The sequence below is a fragment of the Halictus rubicundus genome, chromosome 12 (assembly GCF_050948215.1).
Source record: "Halictus rubicundus isolate RS-2024b chromosome 12, iyHalRubi1_principal, whole genome shotgun sequence".
Taxonomy (NCBI): Eukaryota; Metazoa; Arthropoda; class Insecta; order Hymenoptera; family Halictidae; genus Halictus; species Halictus rubicundus.
Window position 1 is genome coordinate 2,774,399 of NC_135160.1, and position 21,455 is coordinate 2,795,853.

The window sequence follows — 21,455 nt, forward strand, 5'->3', positions numbered from 1 at the left end:
CACGGTGAAACGCTTGGTTTTCGACAAAGACAGATACAGTAATCAGAGAACAATTATTAACAATTTTTATGTAAGATAGAGGAACGAAATGTACGATGCCCTGCACGATTGCCTTTTGACGAACGAGATTGATATTTTTGATCCGATGAGTGGAGTAGAGCAAACGTAGAATATGGAGGCTAGTACACAAGATAGACCATTGCAATTAACAAAATGTTATGTGAGACACGATGTTAGATTGTCGATTCACAGCTAGCGGCGTTAGTTAAGAAATGGTTTTTCAATATTCACGTCGTTTTGAACGTAGCACGTAACTTAAAAAAAAAACAAAATATATGAAAACGCTCATATCAGAAATATCGTATCTCGTTTGTTAATGCATTTGAATTACCTCGTGCCTCCAGCTGCATTCATAAATCTTAGTGTCTTCGACAATTTGTTTCTAGTCGATGAGCAATTTTATGCATTTCCAAGTCGGTTTGATGCTAGAAGTACCAAACAGTCGAAGTGATTAATTTTTAGTCGATTATAAAGATTTAGAGAACATATTTGTTGAGATTCGAGACGATTTTCATTCGAGTACGCGCACAAATAAATGTATTTAATGATTTTCTACGAAACCATCTCTATGATTTCAATGACCGTGAGATCAAAGTTCTGTAATACATAGTTTCGAGCTGTCTTGTAATTCTAGTGTTAAAACGATAGAAAGAGGAGTTTTGTTCTAGACGACAAAGGGATAATATATATATATTAGTATAAAGATTCAAAGTGACGTAGAAATCTATGAATGCGGCTAAAGAATTATATTCCGATAATTCACTGTGTTCTTCAACGAAAAATCTTTCATTTTTCAATTAAACTGCAGCCACTTATCCGAATAATTGTTATTCGTGTAAATGATATATATATATATAATACATATATACGTATTGATATATGTATATATGTATTGAGATCGTAATTATCAATTATTGTATTTTAAATGACTATTCAAAGTATTATTGTGCTAATATAAAAGCGGCTTTATTGGTCAATTATTCGGAATCGATGTCACAATTATTCTTAACCCTATTCACTTGACTTCAATCGTTTCTTTGACTGTCTTCTGTCACGAAGGATATGTGTAAAACATTACATTCAACCTTTTTTTATTGTTTTAACAAAAAGTTAGATGAATCCTTGGTTAGATCGAACCGTTGTTTCTTCTTTATCTTCCATCCATCCTCCACTATAAAAGTACATTTCTAACAAATCACAGACCTCGAAGTATCTCATTATTTGCAAAATACATCAGGAAAATATACTCTAAATGCTCTGTACGTATCGCACTAATCGCGTACAAGTTTATTTTTTTTTCTTTTATGTACAATTGAGTATCTTGAAGTTTCTTTCCTTGTCCAATTAGTTTTACTATCGAGACGTTTCGAAAGAGAAATTAAATTCTAAAATTACGATGTTCTTTTTAATGCATGATCAATAGAATATTTGTCTGTATAATTTCCTTTTCCAAGGAATAAAAATTTGTTTCTTTTTCTCCATCGTGCACTATCTGAAAATATTTTGTGTCTTGAACGAAATACTTGCATTTTGATCATCCATAATTTTTAATCATGCATGTTGAAATTACACAAACAAATATTAAAAAATACATTTTACTTCCCTGTACCGATTATGTTACTGAAAATCTGTTTTTTTCTTATTATCTATGCTAAATAATGTTTCTATACATGCCCGAAAGCTCTCATTACCCGTTCGTTAATATTTTATACCATTTCAAGATCATGAAGATGATGTCTAATACAGCGGTCCAATATTGTTAAAAAGCGAATTCGAATTGCCACGTGGAAATAAGAAATTTAGGAAGATTTCATCATTTAAATACATATATTAATTACACGCTACTAAATCTGTATTTTCAAATTTTCGGCAGTGTCGGATCATAGAATTCTACGATCAATTAAGCTTTTCAAAATTTCGAATTCAATGTGTTCTACAATAAAAGATTTTTCTCTACTTCAACTGTCCAAAAATATCCTAATTAATGTCCGTCGACAGTTACCTCAGTAATGAGTGCACTTTCTATACTTTTTTAATATATAAAAACTTTATAAAGTTTGCACCATGCTGGGTTCATCAACGAAACGCAACGTCACAACCGTGTCCCTGATCTTCATTCGTCTGAATAATTAACAATTATTCCGTCTCACTGCCTTCCGTGTATTTGTCGTTTTTTACTTCTATCCTCAAAGGAGAACGTCCCCTTGTGTGATTACCAATTCGGGATCGCAGATCACCGCTTTTCAGTGTAGTCCTCAAATCTCGTTCCCTCGGTTGCCTTTAAAAAATTTTTGCATTTAGAAAATCAATATTCTCTCCTTTTCCGTGTTATTTAAAATTGTTACCTGTCTTTGACAGAATTGTCGGTGACCTCGCTTTTTACGTTGTTCAACCGCGCCCACACGGTGGACGCGACGCGAGGTTTATGCTGAACCACTTTTATTACACTGCCTTTAGGCCCTTGAACTTCTTTCGCCGGTCCATCACTGTCGTCGTCACTATAGTCCTCCTCTTCCTCTTCCTCCTCTTGTTCTTCCCCGTCGGATTCTTGCCATTCGCCTTCCTCTTTCTCCTGAACTTTGTCGTCCTCTACAATTTCACCATCTTCCTCCTATGCAACGAAACTGTGTGTTTAACATTCTGATAAAATTTGTAAAATAAGTGGACTTTAACGACCTACCTCGGAGTCGTTAGGCTTCAACGAATTCGACTTCGTTGCATTTGTGTTCGTTACAACTACTTGGATTGCGTCACGGAACTGTGTTTCTTGGCGAGGTCTGCCAAGCCTCGATCGTAAATCACTACCCCTGGTTAAGTTGTTCAACAGCGTCTATAAATAAATGACAACATGTCAATAAATTTCCCCTCCGTATACATAGTCTTTAATGACCATTGACACGTTAACCGCCTCGGTGGTCACCCATGACCGGCGCTATTGATTGCGCTTAAAAATGATTGCCATAAAATTAGCGGCACTGAATATCAATTTATTCATTTTGAAATTAACTGAATTATAGGGCAAGGTGCAAGGGGGGGGGGGGGCATCTTCAAGTAACTAGTACTAATTACTAATAACTCTGATCGGATCGTTTGTACGAATGAAATAGACAAGACTTGTAGTGAAACACAGAAAATTCACGCGGCAGTAAACGTGTTAATCAAGAATCCACTGACTTGCTGCCGGATTTTCGCGCGCTTCTTGTGTATCTTCTCCTCCTCGTCATCCGCGTGCATTCGCATCCGTAATACTTTGTTCCTTTTGCACCAATCGTTCTCACTGTCGCTGCTGTCGCTGCTTTCTGGTTCCTCTGCGGGTGTCGGCTCTTTTGTTGGACACTTCAAACCCAGTCTCTCCTTTACACTGCGACCCTGATCTTTTTGTTCGGGTTTCGTCTCGAAATCATCTTCCATAAAATCGTTGAGTCCCCAACTCTCCGATAACGCCCCCCACGGATTCTTGACGCGTTTCTTGTCTTTAGAATCTTCGGGAGCCTCTTCTTTGAATCTCTTCTTGGTTTGTCTGATTTGTTTGTACATTCTCTTACGGGACTCGGTTAAAATACCTTTGATACCTGTAAAAAAGGCTTGGTTTAACAAGTGTTTGTTATATATTGATGAAGTCTTTGTGTAATGTCTAGCATTACCTCCAAAATTGGGATTACCATATTTCTTGTAGTATTCGCTCAGTTTTTCTGCATTCGGTTGTTTCTTATCAGCTCTGGTAGCGAATCTAAGGAGTATTGCTTTGGATTTGGGATAATCTATACCCTTTCTCCATAAACCAGGAGGCAAAGGGCAATCTATGTCCTTGATGCTAATATAATCGCCTTGTGACATGTCTTTTGTACTATCATTATCCTCTTCCATTTCTACTGTGCAACTTTCGTTTGTTACATTATTCTCTTCGTCTGGATTATCGTGTGTATGTGTATTCTTTTGATTCTGTTTGTCCAAACCCACAATCTTTTTTGACAATCCTATCATAGCTCTAGCTGCTGACACATTGTCCAACCACACTACATTGCCTACAATAAATTTTACATTAGTCTTATGTTGTACTTAACCCTCCTGAGGTTGTGGTTGATCCAACGGATATATACAGGGTTTATATATATATATATAAAATCGAATTCTAAATATTTTTAAACAGAAGCATTACAGTGCTTGCTCACAAAGAGTAGCTGTTGTTTCACACATTCGTCGGTCATGAGCATTGACGTATCCTATTTCATTTATAGGGATTGCAGTCTTTTTGCAAAAGTTAGCACTGGAGCACAGATTTTAAGTTACTATATCTCTCGGATACATTGCAACCTCTGAATGAATTTTTATGACCACGACCGCTGCAGGGTTAAGAAGCATTTATAAATTATTCTTACAGGAAACATCATTGATCCATTCTATCGATGCTGGAGCGTAATCCTCGAAATACTTGAACACATCTTTAGTGCTCATCTCCTCTGTTCCTCTCATGTGTATCACATTCCGTCTCAAGTTCTTAGTGTTCTCATTCTCTTCTACAATGCCCATACTAAAAATCATAATCATTTTACTCCATAATTATCATTGTCGACGCCTTTGATAGGATCAACATTAATAAGGATTTTCACCTAGAATACAAGTTTTGCTCCTGATTTGACAAGCTACTATTCACCTTCTCCTTTAACCCAAATCGCTTGGCCCTCTCCTCCATTTTCAACTGTTCTTCTTTGCTGAATATATTGATGCCTGTTGTAAATGTACCGCCACGATTCTCGTAGCGGCTCTCCGGTTGTTTCTGTTTCCATAAAACATTGTACATTAAATATCATACTGCGAAGAATATAACATTTTCTACAATTCAATATTGGAGTAAATAATTAATAAGAACGCGATACGAACGAGCCTGAAAATGAAACACAAAGTACAATAAACACTAATTCTACTGGACTATGTGAAAGGATCGATGTTAGTTTTTTTTTATTCTAGAATTCCTAAAATTACAATGGCTTGGTCGAGCATTGTTCATGAGATTTATTCGCGTACATACTATCGCATTTGTAATATTTATTATAGCTTTAAATAGTAGTAACAGGCTAGTCGTCCCGATTGTTTGATAGCTTTAATATTAATTATGCGATCTCTTTACCTCGGGAGACTGCACATTTTTTGCATTGAGTGTTTTCACGTTGGTTTGGTCCGGATAAACAGTTTCACTGTCATCATCAGCGGGGACTATTTCCACATCCATCGGCTCGACCAGTTCGTCCATTTTTCGGGTTTTTATTTCTGCTCTCTCACAATATTATGAAAAACAATGAAAAAAACATGAAACACCGGTTTCTGAGATCACTATTTACGGCACGCAACGCAGGAGAAACAACACGATAGGTTATGCTACACAGCCTATTATAAATATCGAGGTTACGTATTCTACGGAACTTCGTTGGCGCGCCACTCGCGCATTTCATTTAGCGGGAATTTCAAATCGCTTCAAACGAACCCCTTACAATAAACGTTGTCAACTACAAATATCATTTATATTTACGATTAATTTACTTAACCACATATAACTTGATATCGTAGTATGCTCTAGGGATATAGCTTTTAGTGACGTAATAAATATTTTTCATCACGCGTACAACAATAATTATAAATACAATATCACCGTTTATTTATAGTAACCTACGTACATTGTAAATTTGTCAAATGCAATTGGGCGAGACTACAGTACAAAAAACTTAAACGAAGTGTCTAACAATTACATCACACGTAATTCCTCAAGTTTCTCAGCAATATTTGAATAGTTCTAATTCAATCCTTAATCCAATGTAGATCATTGATCTTCGCACAAGGGGGTCACTGTTACCTAAGACCCTATCAGTACTTTATTATTTGATCACGGTTCCAACTATAGATAATATTATTTTTATCAATGGTGTATTTTTATCAATACGCCTGAAATACCAAGGCAACGATTAGATACGTGTTATTAAGACTTAATTTTATAATCCGTGCGCCTCGCGGCTATGTAATTCGAAATTTAAAAGAAAAAAAAAATAACAAGCGAATTATTGCTGGCTTATTAGATGTCACGTTTTCTAGATTACTGCAATTGCTAGTTGCAGTAAGTTTTTCTTAGACGATAGAATTACTTAGTGGTCGCTATGATTCATAGAATGTTACATCGAATTGTACAGATGGTTTCACATGCTGCCGACGTAAATATAGTTTTCCTCAAACACGCAATTTATTCGTAAATTTATTCCATAGTCTTTTTAAACCTATTAAGTATTGTACACATACATGAACAGCTGACTTCCGGATTTCTATTCGCAATTATTGCAAGAATTTAGGATAAAGGTCGCAATCGCCGTTTTTATATTAAAAAATAGGATCCTTTTTTATCCTTAACAATGAGGACTAGCATTCCAAGGGTATAAATCTTCAAAGACGTGAAATACAATAAAAATAAAATATGTAATTATTTGTAGATTTTAAGGAGTACGTCGAAAAGTGGATTGCAAAATGTGAAGCAAAAAAGGGATTTACATTGCACGTGGCGTCCTGTCCCGCTCAATTAGCATATCGGCAGCTGCAAGATCGATGTGCCGGTTCGTCCTGCGGCGCTCGAGGACAAGTCAACAATGTTCATTATCGTCAATTAAACGTAATCGAATTACGAATGTCGCCGCATTATCCACCGGGCTGTCGAATACCGAAATCGTAGAGAATCGCAGCGAGCAGTCGCCTTGTCTTTAAGCGAGCATTTAGTGATAAATTAAGGAGCGATCGCGTCTATTGACACAGTCGGTTGCTAACATCGGTATAACGTGGATGTCCGTTCGGTCCGCAACGTAGAGCAACTTCCGCGACGGTTAGCGTCGTTCTGTCGGAGGATCCGGAACCCTGCATACCCACGAAATCGCATTAAAGATTTTTAATGAAGGATTACTCGCTAAGAATAGAAAGTTCATCTAATTAGAAGCTCTTCGTGGTGTGAGTACGCGTTCGCAGGATGCCTGAGGCGACGATGCAGATGACCGAGCTCGTAAGTCAGTCACAAAATTTTGTAATGACGTCATCGTGGCTGTCCTGAAAATTCCTGTTTAAATTAAAATTAAAAGTTCCTCTAAAATTACGATCTTTAAGAGTAATTCTAGCGCGACAATGCTCCCTTTGAAACAGTGGCCATTCGGTAACTTCATAAGCTTCCCAGAAAATTCGATCTTGTGTTTTCATTTTAAAACTATTAATGTTCGTATCGCTCGTGACACAAAATTTTACCCCCTACAACTCATTGTTTTTACTGCAAATAGCTGTGAATCCGTACGTAAAATCGCTGAAGCAACTTGCGCGTTCGAGGATAGTTTTCAGGAAATTCAGACTTTCATCTCGTATCTTTATTTTAGGACTGCTAATGTTACTCGTTAGTGTCTCCGCCACACAAAATTTGATCCCACGGCTCACTGTTTACCCTCTACGAAACTGACACCGTCAGCGGCGCATCGTTCATTTTGGGGCCCTGGTCTAACACAGTTTGGGGGTCCAATTAGTTCAGATGAACTCAAGTACCAACAATTTTTGTGCAATTCAGTTTTCTTAAGTTTTTAATTTAAATTATTTTTATTTTTTGACCGCGAAGGCCTTGACCTTTGACTGAACGGAGCCCTGGGCTGCAGGACATAATGCCTAGATCCGCCGCTGGTCAGTTGAAACCGTCTTGAGCTTTGAATTATCGCTACTATTTAACGTTAATTATTCATTGCGGATCTCGATATCAATCGCAACGAGGGAGAACAACATTTCTATGACAAAAATGTCTTTGATACGATCCGCGACAAATTGCTGGGTAGTAAACTTGATCGTGAACTTTAGCAACTGCGTTCAGTAAGTGTGTCGATCGTAATCAAACCTGTCTGCCTGCGTGCGTACACAGCAAATCCACCCTGCTTAAATATCCGCGATTACGAAATCTATTCGATGTACTAATAAAATCAGATCCCGCGGCATCAACACGTGTACCATCAATTACACGATCTCGCTCGTACGATACGATCAACGTCCCACCATGAAAACAATTCTTTTTTTCTTCCCACGCATTTATGATCGATTAGATTTTTTTTTAATTCTAATTTAAACCGACCGATATCTCTACACTCCGATCGAGTTTTCCTCCCAATCTTTCCCAAACTGCAATTCCTTTGTTACTCGATTCAACGCGGGACTCGTTTATAGATCCCATGATTGATTAAAGCTTATTAAAGAAATCTGTATTTGCATGCTGATTATCCCTCGATAGAATATGGAAATTACTGGGCCAGTGGGCAATCGATGCTCGCAAGAAATCATGAACAGGATATCTTCGAGCAAACTAATAATTATCGGCATAAATTGCAACAAACAATCTAGCCTCGAAGGAGTTTCCCCGTTTCTTTAATCATTTTAATTTAACCTCTCAACACTAGAACCAGCGACTGATTTATGTTGTATATTTTTTAACTACGACAAGATCGTATCTAGTCAAGCTTCGCACAATGTTCATCATAAGATGTGCTCGGATGAAGAAGTTCGTTGAACAATTTTTTTATGAGATCGTTTTTATAATTTCAGTAATTTCGAAAGAAAAATATCAATTTTAAATAGTACACGCACGAAGTCTTGACCTTGAGATCCAAGATCTAGAAGGTCGACGTTAAAGTGCTTAAAAGCCTCGTGCGAACTGGTTTCGAAACCGATTCGGAAAATCAGGATTTCCAGCGACCGTGAACTGAGAAAATCCACGGCGTTAAGTCATTAGGCAAACAAAATTCTTTGCATAAACATAAGATCTAGATTATCTAATACGACTTCCTTTAATCGAGTCTTTCTACCTCTGGCAGCGCATAGTTCTCCGGTAATGAGTGATACAATTATTCTCATCGAGTTCTCTCGACATAATTGCGTAACCAAGCATCTTATTACAATAACAAACATTTATCGCACGAGGATGGTGTCCTGCTAGCTCCTTGCAGCTGCATTTTTTGCACTGCATTTGCACGCCCAAGTGCACTCGCCGCAGCCATTGAAATTGGCGACGGAGCTGCTAGCAGAAAATGGCTGTTGCGAAATCGCCAACTATGTGGCGAAAAAGCTCGTTAACCCTTTGACATTCGAATTAATTTCTGTGTGATCACGGATACTATTCATTGTCATTATTTGTGTAAGCTTAACACATTCGCGACCGGCAAATTTTTTCCGTTTATAATACTGAGTACCGGCGAAAATAATGAAATTCTGAAGCTGGTTGCCGCAAACTTGTATCGCTAAAGCAAGGATTAATTAATTTATTAAATCAATTAATAATTTAAATTTAAATCCAATCCCATTAATGCGCCCAATGTTGCCGCATTCAGAAACAAAAATTGCAGGACGTGAATTCACGTTAGCGGCAATCAGAAATAGAATTTAAAATGACGTGAATTCACATCAGCGGTCGCGAATGTGTTAACAACGAACTTTCGTATAGATTTGAAACAGATATGTTCCTGAATGCTGTTAGTATATCTTGTTAATATTAAACAATATAATAATCTTTTTTTTATTGTTGCTCCAGAATATAGACGGCTCAAACTTTCCACCAGAAAGCACGAAAGTTGACGATCCTGTGAGGGGCGCAAATCTTACATACGGGATCGACGACGTCCCGCCATGGTATCTCTGCTTGTTTATGGCTCTTCAGGTACTATTCCAGAGTCAAATGATTGGATGTACTCGCGCTAACCTTTAGCACACTAATCTAACACTAACAACAAATGATTGATAGTCTTATAAATTCGTCGCATCAAGTACAGAAGATTAAATCTTGGGTATTAAAGCCGATTAAATGTTTCGGCTCATTGTCTGATTAAAACGGATTAATCCCAAAATTGTGATAACAGAGACTATTGTTTAGACTTCCTAGAAATTCATATTGTACATCTCGCCATTTGTCTACGGTAAATACTACAGGTGCGATTTAAAAATAAGTTTCTGAAGATTGACGTCAAATTGAAACTTCCAATGTATATTCCATGCGATATCAAATTTATCTGAATTTCCATTGTAACGCTTGTTGTTGATGACAAACAGTTCGAAGGCAATTTCGCCGAGACATTTTAAGAGACTGCCATATAATCATCCGCATAATTCCGCTTAATTGCCTCGTATCAGACGAAGCTTCGCAACTAAACTTGTCCTGGTTTTTCAGCACTATTTGACTATGATAGGAGCCATCGTCTCCATTCCATTTATCCTGACGCCGGCGCTCTGCATGGCGGAAGACGATCCTTCGAGAAGCTACATAATCTCAACCATGATCTTCGTCACGGGACTGGTGACGCTAATCCAGACCACCGTGGGCTGCAGGTACGTAATTCTTAAACCCACAAGAAAAAACACAAGATTACATTCTTGAAAAAATTAACTAAATTTATGAGTTCGACCAACTGTTCCAACGAACCATCGAACTCTGAAAGGAGCAAAAGTTAAACAAACTGCTATGCAACCATTTCCACGCTTCTGTTCTTTTGGTTCTATCTTCTGTTTGTTTCGGAGCAATTTAAATCCGACAAGGAAAAATAGCAGCGAATCATTCTGGGCCATTAAATCGATTAGGTACAGTTAACCGGCCGTATGGTCGCGTATGTAACACGCCAGTAATGCTCAAACTCATCAGGCGCCATAGCTGTTGTTTATGATACTCACTTAGAACCACTCAACAAATTCAAAAGATTATTAACACGTTCTGTCTAAAAGTGTCCACCGATGACTCACGTTAAACTTCCTATTCCGGCTACGTCATTCGAAAACTATTATGCGCAAGTTGTTCATCGATCGACGATACAATAATTCAAGATATATCAGTCTTCAGTTAAACCGTCAAATAGCCTCAATCAAAAGTCGAGCAAAAACAGTTCGGCACGCGTTAAACTTGCAAAAACTTTCGAGATTGTTACGGTAGAAGAAGTGGCCTGGTAGTAGACTGTGATAAATAAATTATCATACTATTAAGATACGAATGCTTGATAGACTTATTTAAGCATTTCAGCAACATCCGCAAAGTTAATCTTTGTAGAAGAAACGTCGCAGAATGTCGCGTTAAAAAATTGCGAACAAAGAATCAAAAGTCGATGCAAATATTTTACTGTTTTTCTTTCCCAGAAAAATATTTTTAGCATTTTAAAAGAAGTCAACAAAGGGTTGAGAGAAGACGGTTTCGCTGATCGGACAGGTGGTGGATACATTATTGCGTTGACTGATTTACAACCGTTGGGTAACGTCGAAGCATCCACCGATAAAATAAGACAAACAGTTTCTCTAACAAGAAAGTAATTAAAAGTACGTGCGAATCAAATTTGCATGAATTTGAAATTCAAAAAGGAACATGGAGATCCGTACTTATCCTCCGCACCTACCAACGATGTAACAACTTATTCCGACACTGTACTCCGTAATTTTATTGCTGACGAAATCGCTTTGTACTCTTATTTAACAAGATTTATAGATCGTTAGCGATCCCTGACAGTTTCTTGGAAGTCTCGTTAATTTTTTATTTCGATTTTCAAATTTTATTGCGCGAAGCGAGAGGAGCTCAGCGATTCCGGAAGCCGCGAATCATTCTTCCGGAACTTACGGCGCCTCGCGGCAGAAACCGTGGAATCTTCTGCTTAGGTTTCGCTTATTTTGGTTTAGCCTGGTGTTTGGCTTTAGGAAAAGCAAGCACGGTTGTTAGAAACAGCGGGCAGAAATTAATTAACTCTCCAATGCGAATTTAGGAAGGTCCGGCTTGAAATCATCTTGACAGCTTTCAAGAGCTGTCTGCGGCGTTGAAAATTCGTTCGTGGTTCTCACAATCAATTGATAGTAACTTTACTTTACATCCAATTCTTTTTGATTGTGACGGATCGTGTCCATTGATCATTAGAAATCTCTGACAGTGTAGACATCCCAGCATAAAGTAAAAATGAAGATGAATCTTCGGTTGCGTTGAGAATCCTTACTTTTCAGGCTGCCTTTAGTGCAAGGAGGGACCATATCGTTTTTAGTCCCAACCCTGGCGATACTGAATCTTCCGCAATGGAAGTGTCCTGCGCCGGAAGTGTTGAGCGAAATGTCTCCCGAAAATCGAACGGAATTATGGCAGGTCAGGATGAGGGAGCTCTCGGGTGCTATTGCCATCTCCGCGTTGTTCCAAGTGGTAGTCGGATTCGGAGGTATTGAAAACGCTGTAAAACAATTTCCGAAATACAAAAGCTATAATGAAACATGCGTGTTTTTAGGAATTATCGGTTATCTACTGAAATTTATAACACCTCTTACGATTGTGCCGACCGTTTCGCTCGTCGGACTGTCCCTTTTCGAGAACGCAGCTGACGCAGCTTCGCAACATTGGGGCATTGCCGCTGGGTATGACAATGTGTTCTGCGATCAAGCAAAAAATTAGCAAATATATGACGAAAATGTATGCATTGATCTTTCTTCAGAACGATACTGATGTTAACAGTGTACTCGCAACTATTGGTAAACGTGTCGTTCCCGATTCTGATGTACCGCAAAGGCGAGGGGATAAAAATCGTTTGGTTTGAATTGTTTAAACTGTTCCCGGTAAGAAAAACAAAAATTTTATATATATAATAATTATACTTTTAACATCAGCCGACTCTTTTCATGTCGTTACTACTAGCACTAGGGGACCCGACAAGATGGCGGGTTTGAAATCTTTGATTTCTTATTATTCATTATGATAAAAATTGTTGAATAGGTATTTAATTATGATAAACACATTCTTATTATTTATATAACCTAAAAGAGTTTAGTGCTCCGTAGAACTACTGTTAAAATCGGTTTTCATTCACCGACCGAATTCATTCGCCAATTAATCATGTGTTTCAGGTGCTACTGACGATAGTGGTCATGTGGATAATCTGCATAATTTTAACTGTAACTGACGCTCTTCCAATGGGTCATCCAGCGAGATCAGACAGCAAACTGAAGATCCTCAGTCAGTCACCTTGGTTTAGGGTGCCCTATCCTGGTCAATGGGGTACACCAACTGTAACATTGTCTGGTGTGCTTGGTATGCTAGCTGGAGTGTTAGCCTGCACGGTGGAATCCATTAGTTATTATCCTACGACATCCAGGATGTGTGGTGCGTGATAACAGATCGATTTCTCTAGAAACGCGGGAATACTTTTGTCAGTAAAACGAACAAAAATTAATTTCTAGGTGCTCCTCCACCTCCGGTTCATGCAATTAACCGTGGTATCGGTATGGAGGGCCTTGGTACCATGTTGGCTGGCTTATGGGGTAGCGGAAATGGTACCAACACCTTCGGAGAAAATGTTGGAACAATAGGTAGGCGTTGTGTTAAACGTTTAGTCCCTACTGCTGAGCACGAATGATGCAGCAACCCATTGTATATGTAAATAGAATGTCACCCACGCTTAATTAAAATCCATACAGGTGTTACGAAAGTCGGCAGCCGCAGGGTGATTCAGTGGGCATGCGGATTGATGATACTGCAAGGGCTAATTAGCAAATTCGGCGCCATATTCATCATCATTCCCGAGCCGATAGTCGGCGGAATATTCTGCGTGATGTTCGGAATGATTTGTGCCTTCGGTGTGGTAAAACGTCTAATATTTCTACTTCCAAGGAAGAAAGTAATTGACAACTGTGCAAATATTTTCGGCCGATAGGTCTCTCCGCATTGCAGTACGTGGATTTGAACTCGGCGAGAAATCTTTACATCCTCGGGTTCTCTATCTTCTTTCCTATGGTGAGACACTTCTTGGGATCTATAATGTGGTTTTCTCTCTCTCTCTCTCTCTCTCTCTCTCTCTCTCTCTCTCTCTCTCTCTCTCTCTCTCTCTCTCTCTTGTAAAAGAAAGATAATCTTGTTCACGAATCCATTCAGGTGTTGTCGAAGTGGATGATTAAGCACTCGGACGTGATACAAACCGGAAACGATATAGCAGATGGTGTGCTTACGGTGTTACTTAGCACTACCATTTTAGTTGGGGGTGTGATAGGATGTTTGCTGGACAATATTATACCAGGTACACTGCAAAACCATTATAGTGAGCTTAAGAAAATATTTCACTTGATTCTTAATAAATTGGTAAGAGTTTTAATGTAAAAATCTTCGATACTTTAAAAAATTCAAAATTGGGAAGACAACGAATCAAGGTAAAACAAGTTCTTGATATTCCGTAAACATAGATATTGAATTTTGTTAATCAAGGTACTCCCGAGGAACGTGGATTGATAGCTTGGTCAAAGGAAATGGAATTAAACACTACAAGTGATGACAAACAGGATCAAGAAGAATACGCGTATAATACATTCGATTTTCCAATTGGAATGCACGCGTTGAGGAGGTAGAGACACATTTTTACCATCGCTATATTTTATGAATTAATTGTATACGTATAAAGTTTATCATACTGTATGAATTCGATCCACACCACATATTACATTGATTTTCTTTTTTGCAGATGGAAGTGGACATACTACGTACCATTTTTGCCGACTTACAAACCCGGAATTTACTCTTGCAGCAGGAAGAAGCATTGAATCTTAATTTGTTAATATATTATTGAATAGTCACAATCAAAATGAACGTGTGGGAGTGAAGCGTGAATGAATGTTGCACTGTGAAGAGAAATAAAACAATTGTTATATAAAAAAACTAGTGGGAAGATTAATTATAAAATTCCTAAGTCATTACAAAAAAATTACGAAAACGAAAATAATTAACGTTTTCTGAGGAATCTACTTATTTCTTTAATCCACATAATGTGTAAGAGTGCCACCAACTTCGAGAGCTCTCCGAGAGATGTTAATTCTCAATAAATATTTCATCTGCAACAAAATCCTGTAAAAATGTAAAAGTTGCTGAAGGCCTGTTCTATATTTTCCGACAGCAAACATTTATAAGCTACCGAGAGCATGCGCGTTATTTATAAATTCTCCAAGGAGTTTATGGATCATTGTCTAGCTGTGTCTGTCCTTCTTTCTCCAATGTAATTTCATAAATCTATCCTTATCGAATACCTCTTTGCGCATTATGCTTTGCTAGTATGTACCAGGAAATTAAAATTCATCCAAAAAGTAGGTGGCACAAACTTACCTCTATCCGTCCTTATCACATACTGTCTCCATCTTTGTCTTACACATTACAAAGATAGAGGATATAGTTCAAGAGTACGCCACCGCGGATGGCACCACCAATCCGAATCCAGTTTCTGCAGGATGTCCCAAAAATGTACTTTCCAGAATGGGGTGATTTCTGAGGTCATTTCAAGTAACTTTTTCGTTTGCGAAAATGTTCTCCGCGACTTTGTTAAAGAGTTATTAACGAAAAACACGGACCAATCAGAACGCGCCTACAATGGCTGCCGCTGAGTGGGGCGTTAACATTGGTCGAGCTGGATTCCATCCGCTGTATACGCGCTCTGATTGATCCGTGTTTTTCGTTAATAACTCTCTAACAATGTCACGGAGAACATTTTCGGAAAGGTAAAAGTTATTTCAAATAACCTTGAGAATCGTCCCTTTAAAGGTAGTACAACATTTTTGGTGGATCAGTGCCGAGGCCTACATTTGAGGACACAGAAAATCCCATAAAATCAGAGGATAGCAATGTCTGTAGTCTGTGGTCTTGTATTACCAGATCGGTAAAACAGATATCTTGGATTGCGACATAAGGTGTCAATCCATTTTGACACATCGTCTGTGGTTCTCTTCTCCGTGGTCAGATAGAGGATAGAGTAAAGGGAACCGAGAGAAAACCATTGTCGAACAATGTCCTATATGACCAGGATACCGAAATTAAAATTGGGCCAATTTGGTCACAGCTTTAGAAGAAATATAAGTACAGAAGTTGTACAAACAATAGAGCAACGTACTCACGATCCTGGCAATGGTGAGTTATGAATAGTTAGAAAGTAATATTGATTACGTACAGTAGACTGAATGCTACGTTTTTATGTTATCAACTAAATGTTATATTAAGAAACACTTTCGCGATTTATTTAGTTAATTTATTCGTGTAGGAATTGTTCTTAGGAGCAACATTTCAATATTACGATACTACAATTTCAAGTTGTAAGGTTATGAACATATATTATGTAACGTCTCCTATTCTAGCTGACGTACTATGGAGAAACTTGTCTTTGGGGGTTGCTTTACCAGCTATTTTGCTAGCTATGGGTAATTGTTACATGAATTCTATAAGCCACGGACACCACAGATCTGAATATTGTGAAATACCCTATTTAAAGGTCATTAGGAAGGTACTACATGAAGCTTCATTTTTATTCTACATATATGTAACATTTCAGTTCAATATTAATGAGATTTAATTTCGACTGTAGCCTTTCCCATGGGGCGATGGCAAGCACTCTCTTTTCCACAATCCTAAAACAAACTGGATCCCTGGCGTTGGATACGAAGAAGATTAGATTAATGAAATGATTAGTATCTAGTTTACATTCACTGCTGTTCAGCTATTGCCTTTATAGGCAGTGTATTTTACTTCTCCAAACATAAACAACTTGAATCGACTTATGCCCATTCCCGCCACAAGGTTTGCTGAACAGCATTGTAATCTACAGTATATATGTATCTTACTCTGTGTTACAACTCAGATTGAAATATTAATAAAAATGAATAAACTATGAATAGATTCTTTTTTCTATTGTTTGTATCAACAAGCAACAAAAACTTCTGCATTTATTCGAGTTCTATAAATTAATTCTTGATTACGTTTACACATCAAAATATCGAAACCAGCTACATCTACACAAGATAACTCATGATAAGACAATTTTATACAGCATATATAGAAGTTGCAAAGTCTGACAATTGATCGGAATAATTATTCAAGCCATTCTTGTTCCAAACTTCATGGCAGTTATTTATTCAATTAATAATTACTGTGAGCACAATGGGACAGTTCTATTGAAAAACAAACTGTAGACCAAGATCACCAAGATCATTCAAAACTACTTAAAGGCATCAAGGTATGACTGCTAAAAAGAATAGTTTACAAAAAGGGGTTGCTGTCATCAATTACCCTACTATAACTCACAGCTCAGATACGAAAAACTATATAAGACAGATGAAACTCAAGGATTCCGAACAGAGAACAAGTATAAGCACTGTCAGACTAATGCATTACATTTCAATAAATTTATGTTTGTAATTTGTCTATTTTTGCTAAAATCCAGTCAGTTTAATTGTCCAGTGCTTCCAGTACTAAGTGGTACAATTACTTCCGACGAAGTTCAACAGCACCGCCATATTGGATCAGCAAATGTGGAGGAACCTAGCAACAATTCACGTTATTAATTGATCACGACGAATATAACGCTGAATCGAACAGGATTCGTGTTGTCTAGTGAATGTGAATTCGAGCATGTGAAAAATGCGCGTACTGCCTAATCTCGTTTCCTTCTCGTCAACTATAATAAAAAGTGATCGCTGCCTACAATGCCCCGGGAGAGTACCCTAAGATATCTGATAGGTAGTTACGAGACAGTGCGAGATCGAATTATGAACCGAAAATTAATCGGATGCGAAATCGTCCATTTGTAGCTGGTGGGATCGGCGGAATCTTTACAGTGGTGACTGGACATCCGTTAGATACAGTTAAGGTTCTAATGCAAACGAGGCCAGACCATTACAAAGGCACATGGGACGCGATAAAGAAAATTGTAGCGCAGGAGGGATCAAGTAGTTTGTACAAGGTACACATTTCAATAATGCCTATAGCGAGTATGTGGCGAACGAGGGATGAAAATTAACTTGTGGCATCATTTTGCTTGTAACAAGCATCGATGCCCCTCTTACAAAAGAATATTATCTAATTATGAATGAAAATTTTTTACTTCATTGTACCCCTTGTTCTTTTCCCGACCTCCATTTGTTGTGATTTACCGAGAGATTTACAGGTTAGCGTGAATGTCATTGAAAGTGAAACAACATATGTTAACAATATAAAAGATCTTTTTTAGATCTTCATTGAAATATTGTGATATTCTTCTGTGACAATCGCTTCGACATATAAATAGATAAAAGAAAAATCAAATAAAAATGGAATTGAAGTTAGAACATTAATTATAGTAATGATTATATGGTTACATGTAGGGTGTAATGGCGCCGCTTGTAACAGTCGTGCCGATTTTCGCCATTGGTTTCCTCGGTTATGGATACGGTAAAGATCTCGTTGCCGAACCAGATCAAGAAACTCTTACTGCGTCGCAAATTTTATTCGCAGGATTAATTAGTGGCGCATGTACGACGATTGCCACTGTCCCGGCTGAACGAATCAAATGTTTATTGCAACTGCAGGTAAAAACAAGTAGAAATAATTGCTTAAATAGTTCATTAAAAAGCGTACGGATGCTATTCATGTACAGTGTACACGACTGTGCAAAATACAATCGAATAAACAAATTGAGGCGGCCAGATTAAGACTTTAGTCCCCACTCTAACTTCCCCTTCTACCGCGCTATTCCCCCACGCTTCCGCCACGTCCCGGTCACGTGACACGTTTCTGTCATGCATGCGTCACAATGTTCCTCAGAGAGAGGGTAACTTTTTCCCCTCGATTCGAGTCGATTCCCCTAATCTGGCGTAGTAACATTAATGATATTATATTATAAGTAATGCTGTGTCATAAAAAAAAAAATAATTCGCCTGGAATTGCTCAAGACCAATCGTTCTGTATACAATGGTTTTATGGATTGTGGGATCAAATTGTGGAAAGAGGGCGGCATTCGAAATCTGTACATCGGCACCTGTGCAACCTTTCTCCGCGACGTACCTTCCACAGGACTCTATTTCTGCTCGTACGAAGAAATCATGCGTTCACTCACCCACGAATCTGACAATGTAAGATTTCTTTTTGGTCACACTTTTACTAGGGTAAGGGACCCAATTACTGTGGGGGTACCAATTACAGTATTTTTAAAGCATAATGAATATTGAAAAAGAGATATATAACACATATATATTAACTGATTTTAATGAAGAAAAATTCAATATCTCTTTTTTAATATTTAGTATGCTTTGCAATGTGAGTTGCATTTTTCAAATACTTAAGAAAAATGCAAAAAAAAAAATCGATTTTCTGAATATGAAAACCAAGAACACGAAAGAAACAAACAACAAAGTTGCCTCCTTACTCGCTTAGTTGTCATTTCAAACGTGGTCATTTGCATTAACGTTAAACGTTAATCGTTTGATATTTATTATGATGTTACGTGTGACATCAATTTTACATCAACATCTTACTGTATTTTAAATATGTAATTAATTAATAATTTGAATAAAATATGTATATATGTACCATAATGAAAGACGTGTATTATTTTTGGTATGTATTGAACGAACTATTACGAGAGTCGCTTTTTAAATACGATCGCGTACCATCTTACTTAATTTTTCGCCCGCGTTTCAATGAAAATGACAGGTAGGAAAATTTTGTCTTGCAGGTAACATGGCAGCCACTTTTAGCAGGGGGTTGCGCAGGTGTAGTTAACTGGATAGTCTCGATGCCGTTTGATACCTTGAAGTCAAAGTTGCAGACGTCCACTTTAGGAGACTATCCCCGAGGAATGAGGTCAGTTTATCCGGTAATAACGAAGAGAGATGGCTTTGCCGGACTTTATCGAGGGATCACACCTGTCCTGATTCGCGCTTTCCCTGCAAACGCGGCCTGCCTCTGGGGATATGAGATCTGCATGTCATTATTAGACAAATACGCGTCTTGGATATGAAAGCCATGATCGGTCTTATAAAAATTGTTGTCTTTTTGTGACCGATGTTCGGATCAGCTCTAACACCGGTCTTAAGTGGATTAAACCAATGAGCAATCGTCTTGTGCCTAAATAATCTTAATTGTTGACAAAATGTTGAATACGATAGTTAAAACAAGTTTACGCTTAGCATAATGTAAGAGAAACATTAATTAACGCGAGTAAAGTTTGTAATATATTTTGAAGGAAATAAATTTATACATTTCTTAATATATTAATGTATATAATATATATTTCTTTAAATATATTTTCATACATTATAATATATGAAAAATAACATATTATATTAAAATAATATAATAATTTATTATAATAAATATATTATAAATATATCATAATATATTATAATATATGAAAATATGCCTTACTACTTTATAGCATAATTTTGCATAAATTTTCCAAATACAAAAGAGTTCTCAGAGCAGCTTTTCGGAACAGATTTCCCGAATCACTTTCGAGAACGTAAACGCATTTTAAAAAAGATTAGAAGCAGAATTAAGATTACATTTACAGGATTGAACAGTTTATTAAATTTAAGAGTTCATTGAATTCTTGCATTTATGATTCGTTTTAGGAAATAACATTATTATGCAATGTTAACTTAACTAATTTTCGTCGACACTTAATGTTAATCTTGTTCAACTCATTCAAATTTTTTGGTTCGCGTGGGATCTGTTGGAGATAATAATTGTTTGTCGTAATATTCAGAACATTTTGCAGATGTTTATTTAATTAATACGCTAGGGAGAAAATGTGTATTTATATAGTTGATGTTATCCTTGAGTTCAACTGACTGTTCCATTTCACGATCTCTTCTGCCGAGATGAATGACGGATAAAGTAATTACGGCGAAGACAATCAGGAATATCACTATAGAGAGTATCCATTGTATTAGTCTAAAAGTCATCGCACGTATATCTCTTTTGCCATTTGCTTTTAGCCCTGTGTTTCGTCTATATCTTCTGTCAGAATTAGATTAGTTGGATCACGCAGACACGTTATATTTGTTTAATAAAAATGGATTTGATTGTTTTAACTCTATGCACACGATTGCAGCGATATTCATTTCGAAGGTGCAATTTCCGATCAGATATCTTTATTAAAAATGAAAGTAAATATATAATTAATGCCTTCAATAAAGAAATCTTATAATTACAGACGAGGGAAGACGTTTAAAATACACCAAAACAAAAGCTCATTTATATAGGAAAGTTTATTTAAACAATTTGTACATTTGTGTATATATATATATATATAGATACCCATATAGATATTATGGGTTATTTGTTAATTTTTTATATGTACACATTTCACTGAAAATAATTGTTATACACTCTTCGGATTTTTCTCCGGTTGGAAAGATTTCCGTCAGTCTATAAAACGGGGCTCTAGATGGAATCCTGCGCAATGATGGAAATGTAAAAAATAATTGGGTCAGATCTTCGGGTGAATTGTAACTATAGTTACAATATATATTGTCCATAATATCCATGCCACCATTTGTATCTAATAAAAAATGTTCATACCATGAATTTGATTACTTATTGCTACTTTAATATAAATTTTAATTCA

The 21,455-nt window shown here is 37.1% G+C and overlaps 4 protein-coding genes across 5 annotated transcripts; 3 read left to right on the top strand and 1 right to left on the bottom strand.

The window, feature by feature from the left end:
- Positions 1–1,321: 1,321 nt before the first annotated feature.
- Positions 1,322–5,477, bottom strand: LOC143359803 (uncharacterized). Of its 2 annotated transcripts, none has more exons than XM_076798068.1 (8): positions 5,189–5,477; positions 4,671–4,837; positions 4,440–4,591; positions 3,723–4,085; positions 3,235–3,632; positions 2,741–2,890; positions 2,406–2,671; positions 1,322–2,338 (listed from the first exon to the last, which is right to left on the bottom strand). In XM_076798068.1, the coding sequence occupies exons 1-8, from the start codon at positions 5,309–5,311 to the stop codon at positions 2,197–2,199; spliced, it is 1,761 nt and encodes a 586-aa protein (XP_076654183.1). In that variant the 5' UTR covers positions 5,312–5,477; the 3' UTR covers positions 1,322–2,196. The 2 variants fall into 2 exon arrangements, with proteins under 2 accessions (XP_076654183.1, XP_076654182.1); XM_076798067.1 differs by having other exon boundaries at positions 3,705–4,085; positions 5,189–5,476.
- Positions 5,478–6,816: 1,339 nt separating this feature from the next.
- On the top strand, positions 6,817–14,749 carry LOC143359555 (solute carrier family 23 member 1). The gene is made up of 13 exons (XM_076797547.1): positions 6,817–7,090; positions 9,635–9,760; positions 10,268–10,425; positions 12,067–12,272; positions 12,339–12,465; positions 12,543–12,663; positions 12,952–13,207; positions 13,285–13,413; positions 13,522–13,680; positions 13,758–13,837; positions 13,976–14,117; positions 14,303–14,438; positions 14,556–14,749. The coding sequence occupies exons 1-13, from the start codon at positions 7,058–7,060 to the stop codon at positions 14,632–14,634; spliced, it is 1,752 nt and encodes a 583-aa protein (XP_076653662.1). The 5' UTR covers positions 6,817–7,057; the 3' UTR covers positions 14,635–14,749.
- Positions 14,750–15,784: 1,035 nt separating this feature from the next.
- LOC143359524 (cytochrome c oxidase subunit 6A, mitochondrial) lies at positions 15,785–16,743 on the top strand. The gene is made up of 3 exons (XM_076797497.1): positions 15,785–15,985; positions 16,210–16,355; positions 16,437–16,743. Exons 1-3 carry the CDS (start codon positions 15,865–15,867, stop codon positions 16,521–16,523), a joined length of 354 nt encoding a protein of 117 aa, XP_076653612.1. The 5' UTR covers positions 15,785–15,864; the 3' UTR covers positions 16,524–16,743.
- A 639-nt stretch (positions 16,744–17,382) lies between these two features.
- LOC143359523 (mitochondrial carnitine/acylcarnitine carrier protein-like) lies at positions 17,383–20,097 on the top strand. The gene is made up of 5 exons (XM_076797496.1): positions 17,383–17,587; positions 17,659–17,810; positions 18,211–18,414; positions 18,778–18,957; positions 19,560–20,097. Exons 1-5 carry the CDS (start codon positions 17,554–17,556, stop codon positions 19,842–19,844), a joined length of 855 nt encoding a protein of 284 aa, XP_076653611.1. The 5' UTR covers positions 17,383–17,553; the 3' UTR covers positions 19,845–20,097.
- Positions 20,098–21,455: the final 1,358 nt, after the last annotated feature.